The sequence below is a fragment of the Rutilus rutilus genome (genome assembly GCF_951802725.1).
Source record: "Rutilus rutilus genome assembly, chromosome: 25".
Taxonomy (NCBI): Eukaryota; Metazoa; Chordata; class Actinopteri; order Cypriniformes; family Leuciscidae; genus Rutilus; species Rutilus rutilus.
The window spans coordinates 17314231-17335410 of record NC_140229.1 but is presented as its reverse complement, the minus strand read 5'-3'; the positions used below and the strand labels follow the sequence as shown (position 1 = coordinate 17335410).

General features: G+C 39.6%; 2 protein-coding genes across 2 annotated transcripts in view; both read left to right on the top strand.

Annotated features, from left to right (window-relative positions):
• Positions 1 to 21180, top strand: part of LOC311284816 (uncharacterized protein) — a 199560-nt gene that overhangs the window by 95059 nt on the left and 83321 nt on the right. The gene's annotated exons all lie outside the window — the stretch shown is intronic.
• Positions 3358 to 5929, top strand: pcdh1g11 (protocadherin 1 gamma 11). Its single transcript, XM_084401200.1, has one exon. The coding sequence runs from the start codon at positions 3448 to 3450 to the stop codon at positions 5884 to 5886; it is 2439 nt and encodes an 812-aa protein (XP_084257326.1). The 5' UTR covers positions 3358 to 3447; the 3' UTR covers positions 5887 to 5929.

Below are 21180 nucleotides of genomic sequence, written 5' to 3'. Positions count from 1 at the left end.
ACTAAACGTAAAACAATATTAACATTTATTATGAGAGAGTTTAAAGGTTGTTTGATTTAGTTCTTTTGGGATATTTTATCCTGTTCTATTTTTGATGAGATCAAAGGACGGAATGCAATTCTAGTTCTGAGATATTTCAGTGCTTTCATTGGTGTCGTTTCTCGCTCTCAACTCTAAGTGCCGCTGTTGATTTGTAGAAAAGCATGTAGGTGATATCCTGTGATTGGTGGAGCTGTGCTGATGCTGGTTAGGAGAATGTGAAGGAGACTAAAGTGAGTCGATGAAGGGACACAGTCACTGACTAACAGCGACCTAACTGGATTAATCCGTGGATATTTCGAATATAGAACACCATCTTCAAATTGTAATCTGAATACTTAATATATTAAAATGTTTGTGATTACGGTTTGTAGAAGGATTCATTGTTTCCAATCGCGAGGACAGCCATTGGATGGTGTTTTCCTATGGAGGGTTTTATTCATCATGGCCGTTTGCTTGATCTTAAACACAAACGCACAGATTCGTTACTCAGTTCCAGAGGAAATGAAGAAAGGATCTCTTATCGGGAATATAGCTCATGATCTTGGTCTGGATGTTCAAAGACTGCGCTCGGGTCGGGCTCGTATCGTGTCTGGCGACAGCACTGAATACGTAGAGCTGAAAACAGACAAAGGGATTTTGGTTGTGAAGGAGCGAATTGACCGAGAGCAGCTTTGCGCTGAAACCACTCCGTGCAGCTTCACATTTGAAATAATACTTGATAATCCAATGGAGCTACATCATGTTACGGTAGAAATATTGGATGTAAACGATCACTCTCCAACATTTGCTAAGGATGAACTTAATCTTGAAATAAGTGAATCGGCTGCACCTGGAGCTCTTTTTTTACTGGGAGGCGCAGATGATCCTGATGTAGGTCTAAACGCACTACAACATTATACTATGTCACCTAATGATAAATTTATTCTTAAAGAACACTCGCGCCCCGATGGAGTCAAATATGCTGAAATGGTGCTTCAGAAACCTCTAGACAGAGAGCAGCATCCACGACTGTCTCTCATTCTCACAGCGGTCGACGGAGGAAATCCTCAAAGATCTGGTAATATGAAAATAGAAATCACTGTACTAGATGCAAATGACAACGCGCCAGTGTTCAACCAGTCACTTTACAGAGCAACAGTAAAAGAAAATTCACCTAAAGGAACCTATATTACAATTGTTAATGCCAGTGATGCAGACAGTGGTGCAAATAGTTTGATTTTATACAGTTTTGCTAATTTTAAAGGGAACATAAATGACATTTTTAAAATCGATGAAAAAACAGGTGTTATAACACTAACTGGGCTTATTGACTACGAAAAAGCAAAAAAATACGAAATTGATATCGAAGCAAAAGACCAAGGCGGTTTAGGAAACTCGGCTAAAGTCATAGTTGATGTAATTGATGTTAATGATAATGCACCAGCTATCAGTGTTATGTCATTTTCAAGCCCGGTTACTGAAGACGCAACTGTTGGAACCACTATCGCTATTTTCAGTGTCAAAGATCTAGATGCAGGAGACAATGGACACGTTGACTGTACAATTAATAGAAACACACCATTCAAACTTCAGTCTTCACTGCGGAATTATTACACTTTAGTTACTGATGCTGCTTTAGATCGTGAACGTGTGGCAGAATATAATATCACAATCACAGCTACAGATTCAGGGTCTCCTGCGCTTTCCAGTCAAAAAAGTTTAAATCTGAAAGTATCAGATGTTAATGACAATCCGCCCAGGTTTCATAAGACTGTTTACACAGCATTTGTTCCTGAAAATAATTCACCTGGTTTGTCCATATTCACTCTGAGTGCTCAAGATGATGACTGGAACCAGAACGCTCGTATTTCGTATCTTCTAGATGAAACTACAGTGGGTGGATCCCCTGTTTCCTCTTTTATATCAGTAAATGCTGACAGTGGAGTGGTGCACGCTCTGCGCGGTTTTGACTATGAGCAAATGAAAAGTGTTAGTGTCTGTGTGAAAGCACAAGATGGAGGCTCTCCACCCCTCAGCACTAATGTGACTTTGGACATTATAATCCAAGATCAGAATGACAACGCTCCTCAGATTCTGTATCCAGTACAGACTGGCGGTTCAATGGTGGCTGAGATTGTGCCTCGTGCTGCAGATGTTGGATATCTCGTCACTAAAGTGGTGGCTGTTGATGTGGACTCTGGACAGAATGCCTGGCTCTCCTATAAACTACAGAAAGCTACAGACAGAGCGCTGTTTGAAGTGGGTTTACAGAATGGAGAAATAAGAACTGTGCGACAAGTGACTGATAAAGATGCTGTCAAACAGAAACTCACTGTTGTTGTGGAGGATAACGGACAGCCCTCTCGCTCAGCTGTGGTCTCCATTAACGTGGCTGTGGCTGACAGCTTTCCTGAAGTGTTGTCAGAGTTCACAGACTTTACGCATGAAAAACAATATAACGACAACCTGACTTTTTACTTAGTTCTCGCGCTGGCTGCTGTTTCTTTCCTATTTATCACTTGTGTGGTTGTGATAATATCAGTAAAGATCTACAGATGGAGACAATCTCGCTTCCTCTTTCAGTCCAATCTGCCTGTTATTCCGTACTATCCACCGCATTACGCAGACACAGGAGTCACTGGAACTCTGCCGCACGGGTATAATTATGAAGTGTGCATGACGACTGACTCGAGGAAGAGTGACTGTAAGTTTTCTACACTCGGTGGACAGAGTGTTTTAGTGGTGGACCCGAGTTTCACTGAGACGATGCAGCGCGCAATGAAAGAAAATAACTTTATAGAAGAAAACAGTCTTTCGGAATTGGTAAGATAAAGCCCTTTTTAAATATTTTTTTCTTATAAATTGTTTGTCCTCTAATGGTGTATTTGATGGCTAATCTCAAAGACACTGCAAAAGTGCTTCGTTTAAGATGGCACGGTTAGGTTTCAGCACCACTGGACAGCGCCAAACGCAGTAATGTTTTTTTTTTCGTTTTTTTTCTTCTTTTGAGTTCAGTCAAATAATTTCACAGCAAATTATTATTATTATTATTATTATTATTATCATGATTATTAATGATAATAATAATTTGATTACATTTTTATTTTGTCAAATCACTTGTGTCCTGGTCTTCTGTGATTTATCAGAAACAAATGAATGCAATTCAAAGATAAGGCTCATAGGGCCGCTGTTGATCAACGCAGCACAGTTGCTCTATATTTCTCAGACCTATACCCTCAAATTTCAGTGATGTCAGAGAACAGCGAACGAAAGCCTGATGACTCGAAACAATTATTTTGTCGGATGTTCTGTAAATAGATATCCTCGTCGTACAATAGATTTTATGCTAGTTCTTACTTTCACATAACGTCTTTATTTTCTATTTAAACTAACCGATCTTTAGGATCTGCAGAACAAAGGGGGAAAATGGCCAGCTCTGTAATGTGGCAGGCTGCGGCGTTTTTTATGATTATGTGTCAATACTCGGTGAGAGGGCAGATCAGCTACTCCATTCCAGAAGAAATGGCAAAAGGGTCTATCGTCGGAAATATTTCCCAAGGTTTGGGCTTGGATTTAAAAAGACTGAAGTCAGGGAAAGCGCGCATATTTGCTGGAGACAACACCGAATTCGTCGGATTGAATAATGAGAGGGGGATACTTCTCACCGAGGAAAAAATAGACCGCGAGGCTCTTTGTGCTAAAACGACTCCTTGCGCTTTACATCTTCAGCTGATTTTGGAAAATCCAATGGAATGGTACGATGTGACGGTGGAAATTACCGACATAAATGATAACGCTCCGAGTTTTCCAAAAGGTGAGATTACATTTGAAATAAGCGAGTCAGCTGTAACCGGAGCCAGATTCATGTTGGAAAACGCGATTGATCTGGATGTTGGATCTAATTGTCATCTAAGCTATTCACTTAAACCGACAGATAATTTTGTATTAAGTTTGCAAAGTCAAACGGATGGCGACAGAAACATGGAGATGGTGCTACAAAAGACTCTAGACCGTGAAAACAAAAATCAGTTATCTTTGTTGTTAACAGCAATGGATGGAGGAGAGCCTCAGTTGACCAGTACTGTGCGGATACATGTAACAGTGCTAGATAATAACGACAATCCCCCTGTGTTCAATCATAGGGTGTACAAAGCCACTCTTGCTGAAAATACACCTAAAGACACTGTTATCACGTCCGTCAGCGCTTCTGATGCAGATGAAGGTTCGAATGCGATTATAACGTACTACATGTCAGGCACTGGAGATGTAAATGATTTATTTATGATTGACGCACGAAGCGGGGAAATATCCTTAAAAGGCTCAGCTGACTTTGAGAAAGCAAGTCGTTATCAAATAAACATTCAAGCACGCGACCAAGGAGGACTGTCTGATTCATGTAAAGTTATAATTGATCTCTCAGATATGAATGATAACAAACCAATGATAAGCATCGTATCTATGTCAAATTCAATATCCGAGGAGTCTAGACCTGGCATTGTTGTGGCAATGTTAAACGTAAATGATCTTGACTCCGGATTGAATGGTCAGGTTCATTGCCACATAAATGACAATATTCCTTTTGCTATTGCGTCATCCAGCAGTTTCTTCAGCTTGCAAACAGAGCAGGAACTGGACAGAGAGAGAGAATCTGAGTATAATATCAGTGTAATATGTACTGATGAGGGAGTTCCCGCGCTATCCAGCAGTGTCTCTCTCCGTGTGCAGATATCAGATGTGAATGACAATGCTCCTGTCTTTGAGAAAACTAACTATGAGGCCTGTGTGGTGGAGAATAACACACCTGGTCTCTCTATATTTTCAGTTAAAGCCAATGATGCTGATTGGAATCAGAATGCTCGTGTTTCTTATATTCTAGAAGACAGCACTGTTAATGGAGTCTCTGTCTCATCATATGTGTCAGTGCAACCTGACAGCGGAGTGATTACAGCTATGCGCTCTTTTGACTATGAGACACTGAAACATTTCCACTTCCGGGTAAAAGCGCAAGATGGAGGCTCTCCTCCACTCAGTAGTAACGTGACTGTGAAAATTACTATTCAAGATCAGAATGACAACGCTCCTCAGGTTCTGTATCCAGTACAGACTGGCGGTTCAGTGGTGGCTGAGATTGTGCCTCGTGCTGCAGATGTTGGATATCTCGTCACTAAAGTGGTGGCTGTTGATGCGGACTCTGGACAGAATGCCTGGCTCTCCTATAAACTACAGAAAGCTACAGACAGAGCGCTGTTTGAAGTGGGTTTACAGAATGGAGAAATAAGAACTGTGCGACAAGTGACTGATAAAGATGCTGTCAAACAGAAACTCACTGTTGTTGTGGAGGATAACGGACAGCCCTCTCGCTCAGCTGTGGTCTCCATTAACGTGGCTGTGGCTGACAGCTTTCCTGAAGTGTTGTCAGAGTTCACTGACTTTACGCATGAAAAACAATATAACGACAACCTGACTTTTTATTTAGTTCTCGCACTGGCCGCTGTTTCTTTCCTATTTATCACTTGTGTGGTTGTGATAATATCAGTAAAGATCTACAGATGGAGACAATCTCGCTTCCTCTTTCAGTCCAATCTGCCTGTTATTCCGTACTATCCACCGCATTACGCAGACACAGGAGTCACTGGAACTCTGCCGCACGGGTATAATTATGAAGTGTGCATGACGACTGACTCGAGGAAGAGTGACTGTAAGTTTTCTACACTCGGTGGACAGAGTGTTTTAGTGGTGGACCCGAGTTTCACTGAGACGATGCAGCATACAATCAAGAAAAATAACTCCATCGATGGTCTCGGGTCAACAGAATTGGTAAGAAAGTTTTGGTTAGACCATTTTTGTTATTTTTATTTTAACTGAAAAAGTAATACAAGGCTAACCAAGTATACCATAAACAAATAAATAGGCTAAGAACATGCAAATAAAGTGCAAGGTGTCTGAATTAATAACCTGAATGTAATTGAAATCAGTAATCAGAAACTGAGTCTGTCAAATTCTTGCATACTATTGACTATCGAACTGAATATGACCTATAATCCACATTGTCTATTATGAAAATACAAGTGCATATAGCATTACTATTTACACGAGCACTAACTTGTTCCATCTATGGTATAAACGTAAAACAAAACTTACATTCTCACCATCGTCATGCCAACATAACCTGCACCCCTTAACCTGAACATGAACAGATACAAAACGTACAAATGAGATTTATATGAATTTTCGAGCCTTCTACAAATTTGTAAAAACATACAATAGTTATGGATTGGCATGATACTCTGTTGGTTTTCTCTAATTCCATGACCATTATATCATAATTATAAGTTTCCACAAGTTGGAAACAACGCTCTTTTTGTTTATTGCTTGCCATGTTGCTTACTATCAAGCTAAACATTTTTGAGACTGTATCAGCCTTTTGGTGCTGTTATATTCATAACTGCCGTGCTGTTATATTCATATTGTTTGACAAGGAACTGGAAAACTCGTCCATAATTGTTTTGGTGTTCATGACAACTGATTCAAGGAAGTGTGGCTGTACATATGTTAACTTTGTGGAGCATAGAGATTAGACTGAGTTTTATAGGGATCATGCAATTTATCCCTGAACATTGTTGGAATTGTTGTATGATTCTTAGCTAAATGTATGCCAGAAGAGAGTGACCCTATATGGTATTCTATAGCCCAAACCTACTCGTTCTTTAGAATGTTTTGGTCGTGGACAAAGAAGTGACTAAAATAATATATTGTGGTAAATAGAATAAATAATATATATAAAAAAATAGTAACAGCGTTTTATTTTTGATGTAGGCCTATATAGACAACATGTTCAGATTTGTTCAAGTGAATTATGGAGAAAAGAAAAACGCAAGGGAACTTTGACACCGTTCAGCACCACTTGTGCTGAACAGCTCCTCGTTAGATGAAGGGCTACTATTAAAGAGGACTATGGTCTTTTGTGTGTGTGTGTGTGTGTGTGTGTGTGTGTGTGTGTGTGTGTGTGTGTGTGTGTGTGTGTGTGTGTGTGTGTGTGTGTGTGTGTGTGTGTGTGTGTGTGTTGTGATTAGTGCCAGCATTATAATTTTGCTCAAATTCCGACTGTTACATACAAATTTCACTTATACTGCAAGTGATCATTTGTACATCCAACCTACATAATATATATATCTTTTTATTTAAACAACAAAAGGTCCTGGAACAAAGTATGACATTCTGCGTATGATATTTGCAGTGTGATATAGGCCTAGAAAATAATATTCGTTTATAAAATGCTTCTCATAAGGTTCTAATTTTAATATGCAGTTCTTTATTTACACTCAGAGGGCCGCTGTTCGTCGACAAACAGCGGAGAAACAGTATTTCACAGACCCACCCCCAGCATCACACAATACCACGGGGGAAAAAGGCAGTAAAGCTGCCACCTCAAATTATTTTCCTACACGATGCTTCTATTCATCTATCGTCGTCGTGTACGGAGTTAATGTCTGCATTTGGAATTTCCTGTATTTAAAGGATAGACGGATCTATTGTTGTATTTTTTTATTTTTTTTTTAATCATCTGTGCAGTTGAGTGAGACAATGCCTGATGCAATGATACAGCACTCGGTGCTGTTTTTGACGCTTCTGATTCACATAGCGCAAGGACAGGTCAGTTACTCCATTCCAGAAGAAATGGCAAAAGGATCGATGGTGGGAAACATTGCGCAGGATTTGGGCTTGGATTTACAACGTTTAAAGTCAGGAAAAGCGCGACTGTTTGCAAGAGACAACACGGAATACATCGAACTGAACAGAAACACGGGATTGCTGCTTATCAGAGAGAAAATGGATCGCGAGTCTCTTTGTGCAAAAACAACTCCGTGTGCTTTGCATCTTCAAATGATTTTAGACAACCCGATGGAATTATACACGATTACAATCGAAATCACAGATATAAATGATAACGTTCCCAGTTTTCAGAAAAAGGACTTTAGATTTGAGATCAGCGAATCGGCGGTGGCTGGTGCTGGTTTTATGCTCGGGGGAGCTTTCGATCCGGATGTAGGAACAAATGGTCTTCAGAGTTACTCTCTGAAACCGACTGATAAATTCCGGCTTGAATTGCATAGCCAAGAAGATGGTAGTAAAAATGTCGAGATGATTTTACAAAGACCACTTGATAGAGAAACGCAAAGCTCGTTTACTTTGTTGTTAGAAGCCTTTGATGGAGGCGATCCAGTGCTCTCTGGCACTGTACAGATACACATTACTGTGTTAGATATTAATGATAACGCTCCTGTGTTTGCACAAAGGGTATATAAAACCACCATTACAGAAAACGCACTAAAGGATACTGTATTAACAGTCGTGAGCGCTTCGGATGCAGACGAAGGATCTAATAGTGTAGTGACGTATTACATATCTGACACAATGGCCAGTAATGTGGCCGACATGTTTCTTGTTAACGCAACAACTGGTGAACTAATATTAAATGGTCTAGTTGATTATGAAAAAGTGAGCCATTATGAGCTTAATATTCAGGCAAAAGATCAAGGAGGACTCTCTAACGCATGCAAAGTAATAATTGATGTGTTGGATATTAATGATAATTCACCTAGTATTCAAATCCTGTCAAGTTCCCATTCAGTAACTGAAGGGTCCAAGTCTGGTACTGTTGTTGCAATGCTAAATGTTGATGATCTTGATTCAGGTGTAAATGGCCAGGTTCAGTGTTTCATAAGTGAGGATATTCCCTTTGCTATTACTTCTCAGTCTAGCAGTTTCTTCAGCGTGCAAACAGAGCAGGAACTGGACAGAGAGAGAGAATCTGAGTATAATATCAGTGTAATATGTACCGATGAGGGAGTTCCTGCGCTCTCCAGCAGTGTCTCTCTCCGTGTGCAGATATCGGATGTGAATGACAATGCTCCTGTCTTTGAGAAAACTAACTATGAGGCCTGTGTGGTGGAGAATAACACACCGGGTGTCTCTATATTTTCAGTTAAAGCCAGTGATGCTGATTGGAATCAGAATGCTCGTGTTTCTTATATTCTAGAAGACAGCACTGTTAATGGAGTCTCTGTCTCATCATATGTGTCTGTGCAACCTGACAGCGGAGTGATTACAGCTATGCGCTCTTTTGACTATGAAACACTGAAACATTTCCACTTCCGGGTAAAAGCGCAAGATGGAGGCTCTCCTCCACTCAGTAGTAACGTGACTGTGAAAATTACTATTCAAGATCAGAATGACAACGCTCCTCAGGTTCTGTATCCAGTACAGACTGGCGGTTCAGTGGTGGCTGAGATTGTGCCTCGTGCTGCAGATGTTGGATATCTCGTCACTAAAGTGGTGGCTGTTGATGTGGACTCTGGACAGAATGCCTGGCTCTCCTATAAACTACAGAAAGCTACAGACAGAGCGCTGTTTGAAGTGGGTTTACAGAATGGAGAAATAAGAACTGTGCGACAAGTGACTGATAAAGATGCTGTCAAACAGAAACTCACTGTTGTTGTGGAGGATAACGGACAGCCCTCTCGCTCAGCTGTGGTCTCCATTAACGTGGCTGTGGCTGACAGCTTTCCTGAAGTGTTGTCAGAGTTCACTGACTTTACGCATGAAAAACAATATAACGACAACCTGACTTTTTATTTAGTTCTCGCACTTGCCGCTGTTTCTTTCCTATTTATCACTTGTGTGGTTGTGATAATATCAGTAAAGATCTACAGATGGAGACAATCTCGCTTCATCTATCAGTCCAATCTGCCTGTTATTCCGTACTATCCACCACATTACGCAGACACAGGAGTCACTGGAACTCTGCCGCACGGGTATAATTATGAAGTGTGCATGACGACTGACTCGAGGAAGAGTGACTGTAAGTTTTCTACACTCGGTGGTCAGAGTGTGTTAGTGGTGGACCCGAGTTTCACTGAGACGATGCAGCATACAATCAAGAAAAATAACTCCATCGATGGTCTCGGGTCAACAGAATTGGTAAGAAAGTTTTGGTTAGATCATTATTGTTATTTTTATTTTAACTGAACAAGTAATACAAGGATAACCAAGTATACCATAAACAAATAAATAGGCTAAGAACACGTAAATAAAGTGCAAGGTGTCTGAATTAATAACCTGAATGTAAGTGAAATCAGTAATCAGAAACTGAATCTGTCAAATTCTTGCATTGACTATAGAACTGAATATGACCTATAATCCGCATTGTCTATGAAAATACTATATGTCTGAATATATACTGTAGAATCACAACATGCTCATCTTATAATTACATATAGCATTAATATTTACACGAGCACTAACTTGTTCCATCTATGGTATAAAATTAAAACAAAACTTACATTCTCACCATCGTCATGCCAACATAACCTGCACCCCTTAACCTGAACATGAACAGATACAAAACGTACGAATGAGATTTATATGAATTTTCTACGAATTTATAAAAGCATACAATAGTTTTGGATTGGCATGATACTCTATTGGTTTTCTCTAATTCCATGACCAGTATATCATAATTATAAATTTCTACACGTTGGAAACAACGCTCTTTTTGTTTATTGCTTGCCATGTTGCTTACTAACAAACTAAACATTTTTGAGACTATCAAACAATAGCCTTTTGGTGCTGTTATATTTATAACTGCCATAGGTGCTGTTATATTCATCTGCTTGTTTGACAAGGAACTGGAAAACTCTTCCATAATTGTTTTGGTGTGCATGACAGCTGATTCGAGGAAGTGTGGCTGTACATGTTAACTTTGTGGAGCATAGAGATTAGACTGAGTTTTATTGGGATCATGCAATTTATCCCTGAACATTGTTGGAATTGTTGTATGATTCTTAGCTAAATGCCAGAAGAGAGTGACCCTATATGGTATTCTATGTATCCCAAACCTACTCATTCTTTAGAATGTTTTGGTCGTGGACAAAGAAGTGACTGAAATTATATATTGTGGTAAATAGAATAAATAACATAAAAAATTACTAACATCATGTTATTTTTGATGTAGGTCTATATAGACAACATGTTCAGATTTGTTCAAGTGAATTATCGAGAAAAGAAAAACGCAAGGGAACTTTGACACCGTTCAGCACCACTTATGCTGAACAGCGCCTCATTAGATGAAGGGCTAACGTTAAAGAGGACTTTGGTCTTTTTTATTGTGTTGTGATTAGTGCCAGCATTATAATTTTGCTCAAATTCCGACTGTTACATACAAATTTCACTTATACTGTAAGTGATAATTTGCACATCCAACCTACATAATATATATCTTTTTATTTAATCAACAAAGGTCCTGGAACAAAGTATGGCATTCTGCGTATGATTTTTGCAGTGTGATATAGGCCTAGAAAATAATATTCGTTGATAAAATGCTTCTAGGTGTAAGGTTCAAATTTTGATATGCAGTTCTTTATTTACACTCAGAGGGCCGCTGTTCGTCGACAAACAGCGGAGGAACAGTATTTCACAGACCCACCCCCAGCATCACACAATACCACGGAGGAAAAAAAAGCAGTAAAGCTGCCACCTCGAATATTTTTCCTGCACGATGCTTCTATTCATCTTTCGTCGTCGTGTACGGAGTTAATGTCTGCATTTGGAATTGCCTGTATTTAAAGGATAGACGGATCTATTGTTGTATTTTTTTAAACATCTGTGCAGTTGAGACAATGCCTGATGCAATGATACAGCACTCGGTGCTGTTTTTGACGCTTTTGATTCACATAGCGCAAGGACAGGTCAGTTACTCCATTCCAGAAGAAATGGCAAAAGGATCGATGGTGGGAAACATTGCGCAGGATTTGGGCTTGGATTTACAACGTTTAAAGTCAGGAAAAGCGCGACTGTTTGCAAGAGACAACACGGAATACATCGAACTGAACAGAAACACGGGATTGCTGCTTATCAGAGAGAAAATGGATCGCGAGTCTCTTTGTGCAAAAACAACTCCGTGTGCTTTGCATCTTCAGATGATTTTAGACAACCCGATGGAATTATACACGATTACAATCGAAATCACAGATATAAATGATAACGCTCCCAGTTTTCAGAAAAAGGACTTTAGATTTGAGATCAGCGAATCGGCGGTGGCTGGTGCTGGTTTTATGCTCGGTAGAGCTTTCGATCCGGATGTAGGAACAAATGGTCTTCAAAGTTACTCTCTGAAACCGACTGATAAATTCCGTCTTCAATTTCACAATCAGGCAGATGGTAGTAAAAATGTCGAGATGATTTTACAAAGACCACTTGACAGAGAAACGCAAAGCTCGTTTACTTTGTTGTTAGAAGCCTTTGATGGAGGCGATCCAGTGCTCTCTGGCACTGTACAGATACACATTACTGTGTTAGATAATAATGATAACGCTCCTGTGTTTACACAAAAAGAATATAAAACCACCATTACAGAAAACGCACTAAAGGATACTATATTAACAGTCGTGAGCGCGTCTGATGCAGACGAAGGATCTAATAGTGTAGTGACGTATTACATATCTGACACAATGGACAGTAATGTGGCCGACATGTTTCTTGTTAACGCAAAAACTGGTGAACTAATATTAAATGGTCTAGTTGATTATGAAAAAGTGAGCCATTATGAGCTTAATATTCAGGCAAAAGATCAAGGAGGACTCTCTAACGCATGCAAAGTAATTATTGATGTGTTGGATATTAATGATAATTCACCTAGTATTCAAATCCTGTCAAGTTCCCATTCAGTAACTGAAGGGTCCAAGTCTGGTACTGTTGTTGCAATGCTAAATGTTGAAGATCTTGATTCAGGTGTAAATGGCCAGGTTCGGTGTTTCATAAGTGAGGATATTCCCTTTGCTATTACATCTCAGTCTAGTAGTTTCTTCAGCGTGCAAACAGAGCAGGAACTGGACAGAGAGAGAGAATCTGAGTATAATATCAGTGTAATATGTACTGATGAGGGAGTTCCCGCACTCTCCAGCAGTGTCTCTCTCCATGTGCAGATATCAGATGTGAATGACAATGCTCCTGTCTTTGAGAAAACTAACTATGAGGCCTGTGTGGTGGAGAATAACACACCTGGTGTCTCTATATTTTCAGTTAAAGCCAGTGATGCTGATTGGAATCAGAATGCTCGTGTTTCTTATATTCTAGAAGACAGCACTGTTAATGGAGTCTCTGTCTCATCATATGTGTCAGTGCAACCTGACAGCGGAGTGATTACAGCTATGCGCTCTTTTGACTATGAGACACTGAAACATTTCCACTTCCGGGTAAAAGCGCAAGATGGAGGCTCTCCTCCACTCAGTAGTAACGTGACTGTGAAAATTACTATTCAAGATCAGAATGACAACGCTCCTCAGGTTCTGTATCCAGTACAGACTGGCGGTTCAGTGGTGGCTGAGATTGTGCCTCGTGCTGCAGATGTTGGATATCTCGTCACTAAAGTGGTGGCTGTTGATGTGGACTCTGGACAGAATGCCTGGCTCTCCTATAAACTACAGAAAGCTACAGACAGAGCGCTGTTTGAAGTGGGTTTACAGAATGGAGAAATAAGAACTGTGCGACAAGTGACTGATAAAGATGCTGTCAAACAGAAACTCACTGTTGTTGTGGAGGATAACGGACAGCCCTCTCGCTCAGCTGTGGTCTCCATTAACGTGGCTGTGGCTGACAGCTTTCCTGAAGTGTTGTCAGAGTACACAGACTTTACGCATGAAAAACAATATAACGACAACCTGACTTTTTATTTAGTTCTCGCACTTGCCGCTGTTTCTTTACTATTTATCACTTGTGTGGTTGTGATAATATCAGTAAAGATCTACAGATGGAGACAATCTCGCTTCATCTATCAGTCCAATCTGCCTGTTATTCCGTACTATCCACCACATTACGCAGACACAGGAGTCACTGGAACTCTGCCGCACGGGTATAATTATGAAGTGTGCATGACGACTGACTCCAGGAAGAGTGACTGTAAGTTTTCTACACTCGGTGGTCAGAGTGTTTTAGTGGTGGACCCGAGTTTCACTGAGACGATGCAGCATACAATCAAGAAAAATAACTCCATCGACGGTCTCGGGTCAACAGAATTGGTAAGAAAATTATGGTTAGACCATTATTGTTGTTTTTATTTTAACTGAAAAAGTAATACAAGGCTAACCAAGTATACTATAAACAAATAAATAGACTAAGAACACTTAAAGTGCAAAGTGTCTGAATTAATAACCTGAATAAGTGAAATCAGTAACTGAATCTCTCAAATACCTGCATTGACTATAGAACTGAATATGACCTATACCAGGGGTGCCCAACCCTGCTCCTGCCGATCGACTGTCCTGCACTGTTCATCTCCAACCCTAATCAAACACACCAGCCTTTAATTTTCAAGGGATCCTGAAGACTTAATTGGTTGCTTCAGGTGTGTTTGATTAGGGTTGGAGATAAACTATGTAGGACTGTCGATCGGCAGGAGCAGGGCTGGGCACCCCTGACCTATACTAATCCGCATTGTCTATGAAAATACTATATGTCTGAATATATACTGTATAATCACAACATGCTCACCTTATAATTGCATATAGCATTAATATTTACACGAGCACTAACTTGTTCCATCTATGGTATAAACGTTAAACAAAACTTACATTCTCACCATCGTCATGCCAGCATAACCTGCACCCCTTAACCTGAACATGAACAGATACAAAATGTAGAATGAGATTTTTATACATTTTCTACAAATTTGTAAAAACATACATTACAATAGTTATGGATTGGCATGATACTCCGTTGGTTTTCTCTAATTCTATGACAGTATCTCATAATTGTAAGTTTCCACACGTTGGAAACAAAGCTCTTTTTGTGTATTGCTTGCCATGTTGCTTACTGCCAGGCTACATTTTTTTGAGACTATCAAACAATAGCCTTTTGGTGCTGTTGTATTTATAACTGCCATAGGTGCTGTTATATTCATCTGCTTGTTTGACAAGGAACTAAAACTCGTCCATAATTGTTTTGGTGTGCATGACAACTGATTCGAGGAAGTGTGGCTGTACATATGTTAACTTTGTGGAGCATAGAGATTAGACTGAGTTTTATTGGGATCATGCAATTTATCCCTGTACATAGTTGGAATTGTTGTATGATTCTTAGCTAAATGTCAGAAGAGAGTGACCCTATATGGTATTCTATGTATCCCAAACCTACTCATTCTTTAGAATGTTTTGGTCGTGGACAAAGTGACTGAAATGATGTATTGTGGTAAATAGAAGAAATAATATTTAAAAAAAATTACCAACAGTGTGTTATTTCTGATGTAGGTCAATATAGACAACATGTTCAGATTTGTTCAAGTGAATTATTGAGAAAATAAAAACGCAAGGGAACTTTGACACCGTTCAGCACCACTTGTGCTGAACAGCTCCTTGTTAGATGAAGGGCTACTAATAAAGAGCACTATGGTCTTTTTTGTGTTGTGCATTATAATTTTGCTCAAATTCCGACTGTTACATACAAATTTCAGTTATACTATAAGTGATCATTTGCAAATCCAACCTGCATAATATACATTTTGGTCCCACTTTATATTAGGTGGCTTTAACTACTATGTACTTACATTGAAATTAATAGTTTGATACAATGAATTTACATGTTTTTACATTGTGCTTATATTTAGAAAATACCTGCATGCAATTACAGCGGTAAATAATTTATGTAATTACATTTGTGGATGTACAAGGTGGACCATTCCCTTACACCTTAACCCACCCTTAAACCTACCCATACCACCACACCTGTCCCTAACTTTACCCGTAATACAACTCAATAGCAGCAAAGTGTTTTGCAACACAACATGAACACAATAAGTACATTGTACTTATTTTTCGATGCAAGTACATAGTACTTAAAGCCACTTATTATAAAGTGGGGCCTATGTTTTTTATTTAATCAGCAAAAGGTCCTGGAACAAAGTATGGCATTTTGCGTATGATATTTGCAGTGTGATATAGGCCTAGAAAATAATATTCGTTGATAAAATGCTTCTTAGGTGTAAGGTTCTAATTTTGATATGCAGTTTTTTATTTACACTCAGAGGGCCGCTGTTCGTCGACAAACAGCGGAGAAACAGTATTTCACAGACCCACCCCCAGCATCACACAATACCACGGGGGGAAAAGGCAGTAAAGCTGCCACCTCAAATTATTTTCCTACACGATGCTTCTATTCATCTATCGTCGTCGTGTACGGAGTTAATGTCTGCATTTGGAATTTCCTATATTTAAAGGATACACTGATCGATTGTTGTATTTTTTTAATTTTTTTTTAATCATCTGTGCAGTTGAGTGAGACAATGCCTGATGCAATGATACAGCACTCGGTGCTGTTTTTGAGTATTCTGATTCAAATAGCGCAAGGACAGGTCAGTTACTCCATTCCAGAAGAAATGGCAAAAGGATCGATGGTGGGAAACATTGCGCAGGATTTGGGCTTGGATTTACAACGTTTAAAGTCAGGAAAAGCGCGACTGTTTGCAAGAGACGACACGGAATACATCGAACTGAACAGAAACACGGGATTGCTGCTTATCAGAGAGAAAATGGATCGCGAGTCTCTTTGTGCAAAAACAACTCCGTGTGCTTTGCATCTTCAGATGATTTTAGACAACCCGATGGAATTATACACGATTACAATCGAAATCACAGATATAAATGATAACGCTCCCAGTTTTCAGAAAAAGGACTTTAGATTTGAGATCAGCGAATCGGCGGTGGCTGGTGCTGGTTTTATGCTCGGTAGAGCTTTCGATCCGGATGTAGGAACAAATGGTCTTCAAAGTTACTCTCTGAAACCGACTGATAAATTCCGTCTTCAATTGCACAATCAGGCAGATGGTAGTAAAAATGTCGAGATGATTTTACAAAGACCACTTGACAGAGAAACGCAAAGCTCGTTTACTTTGTTGTTAGAAGCCTTTGATGGAGGCGATCCAGTGCTCTCTGGCACTGTACAGATACACATTACTGTGTTAGATATTAATGATAATGCTCCTGTGTTTACACAAAAAGAATATAAAACCACCATTACAGAAAACGCACTAAAGGATACTGTATTAACAGTCGTGAGCGCGTCTGATGCAGACGAAGGATCTAATAGTTTAGTGACGTATTACATATCTGACACAATGGACAGTAATGTGGCCGACATGTTTCTTGTTAACGAAAAAACTGGTGAACTAATATTAAATGGTCCAGTTGATTATGAAAAAGTGAGCCATTATGAGCTTAACATTCAGGCAAAAGATCAAGGAGGACTCTCTAACGCATGCAAAGTAATTATTGATGTGTTGGATATTAATGATAATTCTCCTAGTATTAAAATCCTGTCAAGTTCCCATTCAGTAACTGAAGGGTCCAAGTCTGGTACTGTTGTTGCAATGCTAAATGTTGATGATCTTGATTCAGGTGTAAATGGTCAGGTTCAGTGTTTCATAAGTGAGGATATTCCCTTTGCTATTACTTCTCAGTCTAGCAGTTTCGTCAGCTTGCAAACAGAGCAGGAACTGGACAGAGAGAGAGAATCTGAGTATAATATCAGTGTAATATGTACCGATGAGGGAGTTCCCGCGCTATCCAGCAGTGTCTCTCTCCGTGTGCAGATATCGGATGTGAATGACAATGCTCCTGTCTTTGAGAAAACTAACTATGAGGCCTGTGTGGTGGAGAATAACACACCTGGTGTCTCTATATTTTCAGTTAAAGCCAGTGATGCTGATTGGAATCAGAATGCTCGTGTTTCTTATATTCTAGAAGACAGCACTGTTAATGGAGTCTCTGTCTCATCATATGTGTCTGTGCAACCTGACAGCGGAGTGATTACAGCTATGCGCTCTTTTGACTATGAGACACTGAAACATTTCCACTTCCGGGTAAAAGCGCAAGATGGAGGCTCTCCTCCACTCAGTAGTAACGTGACTGTGAAAATTACTATTCAAGATCAGAATGACAACGCTCCTCAGGTTCTGTATCCAGTACAGACTGGCGGTTCAGTGGTGGCTGAGATTGTGCCTCGTGCTGCAGATGTTGGATATCTCGTCACTAAAGTGGTAGCTGTTGATGTGGACTCTGGACAGAATGCCTGGCTCTCCTATAAACTACAGAAAGCTACAGACAGAGCGCTGTTTGAAGTGGGTTTACAGAATGGAGAAATAAGAACTGTGCGACAAGTGACTGATAAAGATGCTGTCAAACAGAAACTCACTGTTGTTGTGGAGGATAACGGACAGCCCTCTCGCTCAGCTGTGGTCTCCATTAACGTGGCTGTGGCTGACAGCTTTCCTGAAGTGTTGTCAGAGTTCACAGACTTTACGCGTGAAAAACAATATAACGACAACCTGACTTTTTATTTAGTTCTCGCACTGGCTGCTGTTTCTTTCCTATTTATCACTTGTGTGGTTGTGATAATATCAGTAAAGATCTACAGATGGAGACAATCTCGCTTCCTCTATCAATCCAATCTGCCTGTTATTCCGTACTATCCACCGCATTACGCAGACACAGGAGTCACTGGAACTCTGCCGCACGGGTATAATTATGAAGTGTGCATGACGACTGACTCGAGGAAGAGTGACTGTAAGTTTTCTACACTCGGTGGTCAGAGTGTTTTAGTGGTGGACCCGAGTTTCACTGAGACGATGCAGCATACAATCAAGAAAAATAACTCCATCGACGGTCTCGGGTCTACAGAATCGGTAAGAAAGTTATGGTTAGACTACTAGTTGTTTGTTCGTTTAAACTGAAAATACAACTAATATAACGGCAAGCAGCTATATATAAGCTGCCCGTATATATATATATATATATATATATATATACATAATAAATATACTTACTCAGAACTCACGAGTAACTGGTGGTGCGTTAGCTATGGAAATGTATTTTTTTTCTGAAATCAATAAACAAAATATAAGTTAAATATTTATCAATGAGTCAATACAATTCCTGCATTATATCCCACCCGATCACAACACTGTAGTAAACACCTAACTGAATATTTCCTTTTGCCCTCCGTTTTGTCTATTCCTGCAGACACATCACATCATACACTTACAAGTACGTTAATACGATTAACATTTTCAAGTCATTATATTCAGAGTACCACCTTGTTATGTGTAAAGTAAAACAAAATACACTTTCTCTGTCATGCTTTGTCCTGTTGGAACACAAGCAAGTGATCTCAATGTCAATGTTTTTATTTTTATTTTTATTTTTTTTTATTAATAAACAATCATATCACGGTCTTCTTAATTCTAATACATGCATCTTGCACTTAGAAAAGTTTCAGGGTGATGAAAAATTTGGAATCGGTGTTTGTTTCTCGCTGTGTTGCTAATTGCCAGGTCTGACTGAAATAATCTGAAATTGTATCAGACAATATAGACAGGCGTAAGGCTGTATAACTGCCATGGGTGCTGTTATATTAATATGTTTGTTAGAATGAAACTCAGCTCATTTTGTATCATTTGTAAGTGTGCTTGACAGGTGGTTTGAGGACGAATTAGGTCACACTGTTTAAGTGATGAACAAAGGCGTCACTGAGACTATTGCATCGCGCTAAATCAAAAACAAAAATTACTTGATGATGAAACTTCCCAGCAGCGTGGTATTGTGGGCTATGCCGCATTTGTTAAAGTTTGTTCAAGTAAATGATCAGGAATTATTTCATGAAAACGAAAGGGAAATTTGACAACGTTCAGCACCGCTTTCGCTGAACAGCGCCTCTATGGAAAAGTTCTAGGCTGCTGAATAGACCTGTACCTCCAAGTATTATAATTTTGTTAATCTCATCGTTGGTTCCATATTGATTTATTCTTCATATTTTCTTTTCTACTTCCAACATATGTATTTGGTTTGTTTAATCAGCTGGGGTTTTCAAAAACAGTTTTTATGCACTGTGATATGCGCCTAGAAAATAATCAATTTGAAATGCAATTCCCAATTTACACTCAGAGGGCCGCTGTTCGTCGACAAACTGTGGAGAAACTGTATTTTACATATCCACCCCAGCATCACAACATATCAGAGAGAAAGGACGAGAAGCCACCACCTCAGAAATTATTCTCTTGCGCGGATTTTCTACAACACCCATTGTCGTGTACACGGATAACCCAAGCGAATGTACCTGGTATTTTATATATATTTAAAGGATACACTGATCGATTGTTGTATTGTTTTAACCATCTGTGCAGTTGAGACAATGCCTGATGCAATGATACAGCACTCGGTGCTGTTTTTGAGTATTCTGGTTCACGTAGCGCGAGGACAGGTCAGTTACTCCATTCCAGAAGAAATGGCAAAAGGATCGATGGTGGGAAACATTGCGCAGGATTTGGGCTTGGATTTACAACGACTGAAATCAGGAAAAGCGCGAATATATACGAGAGACAGCACGGAATACATCGAACTGAACAGAAACACGGGATTGCTGCTTATCAGAGAGAAAATGGATCGCGAGTCCCTTTGTGCAAAAACAACTCCGTGTGCTTTGCATCTTCAAATGATTTTGGACAACCCGATGGAATTTTACACGATTACAATCGAAATCACAGATATAAATGATAACGCTCCCAGTTTTCAGAAAAAGGACTTTAGATTTGAGATCAGCGAATCGGCGGTGGCTGGTGCTGGGTTTATGCTCGGTAGAGCTTTCGATCCGGATGTAGGAACAAATGGTCTTCAAAGTTACTCTCTGAAACCGACTGATAAATTCCGGCTTGAATTGCATAGCCAAGAAGATGGTAGTAAAAATGTCGAGATGATTTTACAAAGACCACTTGATAGAGAAACGCAAAGCTCATTTACTTTGTTGTTAGAAGCCTTTGATGGAGGCGATCCAGTGCTCTCTGGCACTGTACAGATACACATTACTGTGTTAGATATTAATGATAATGCTCCTGTGTTTACACAAAGGGTATATAAAACGACCATAACAGAAAATGCACTAAAGGGTACTGTATTAACGGTCGTGAGCGCGTCTGATGCAGACGAAGGGTCCAACAGTGTTGTGACGTATTACATATCTGACACAATGGACAGTAATGTGGCCGACATGTTTCTTGTTAACGAAAAAACTGGTGAAGTCATGTTAAATAGTCTAGTTGATTATGAGAAAGTGAGCCAT

What these genes read in the sequence shown, in the direction of transcription:
- pcdh1g11 (XM_084401200.1), top strand. Translation starts at nt 3,448, where the DNA reads ATGGCCAGCTCTGTAATGTGGCAGGCTGCGGCGTTTTTTATGATTATG.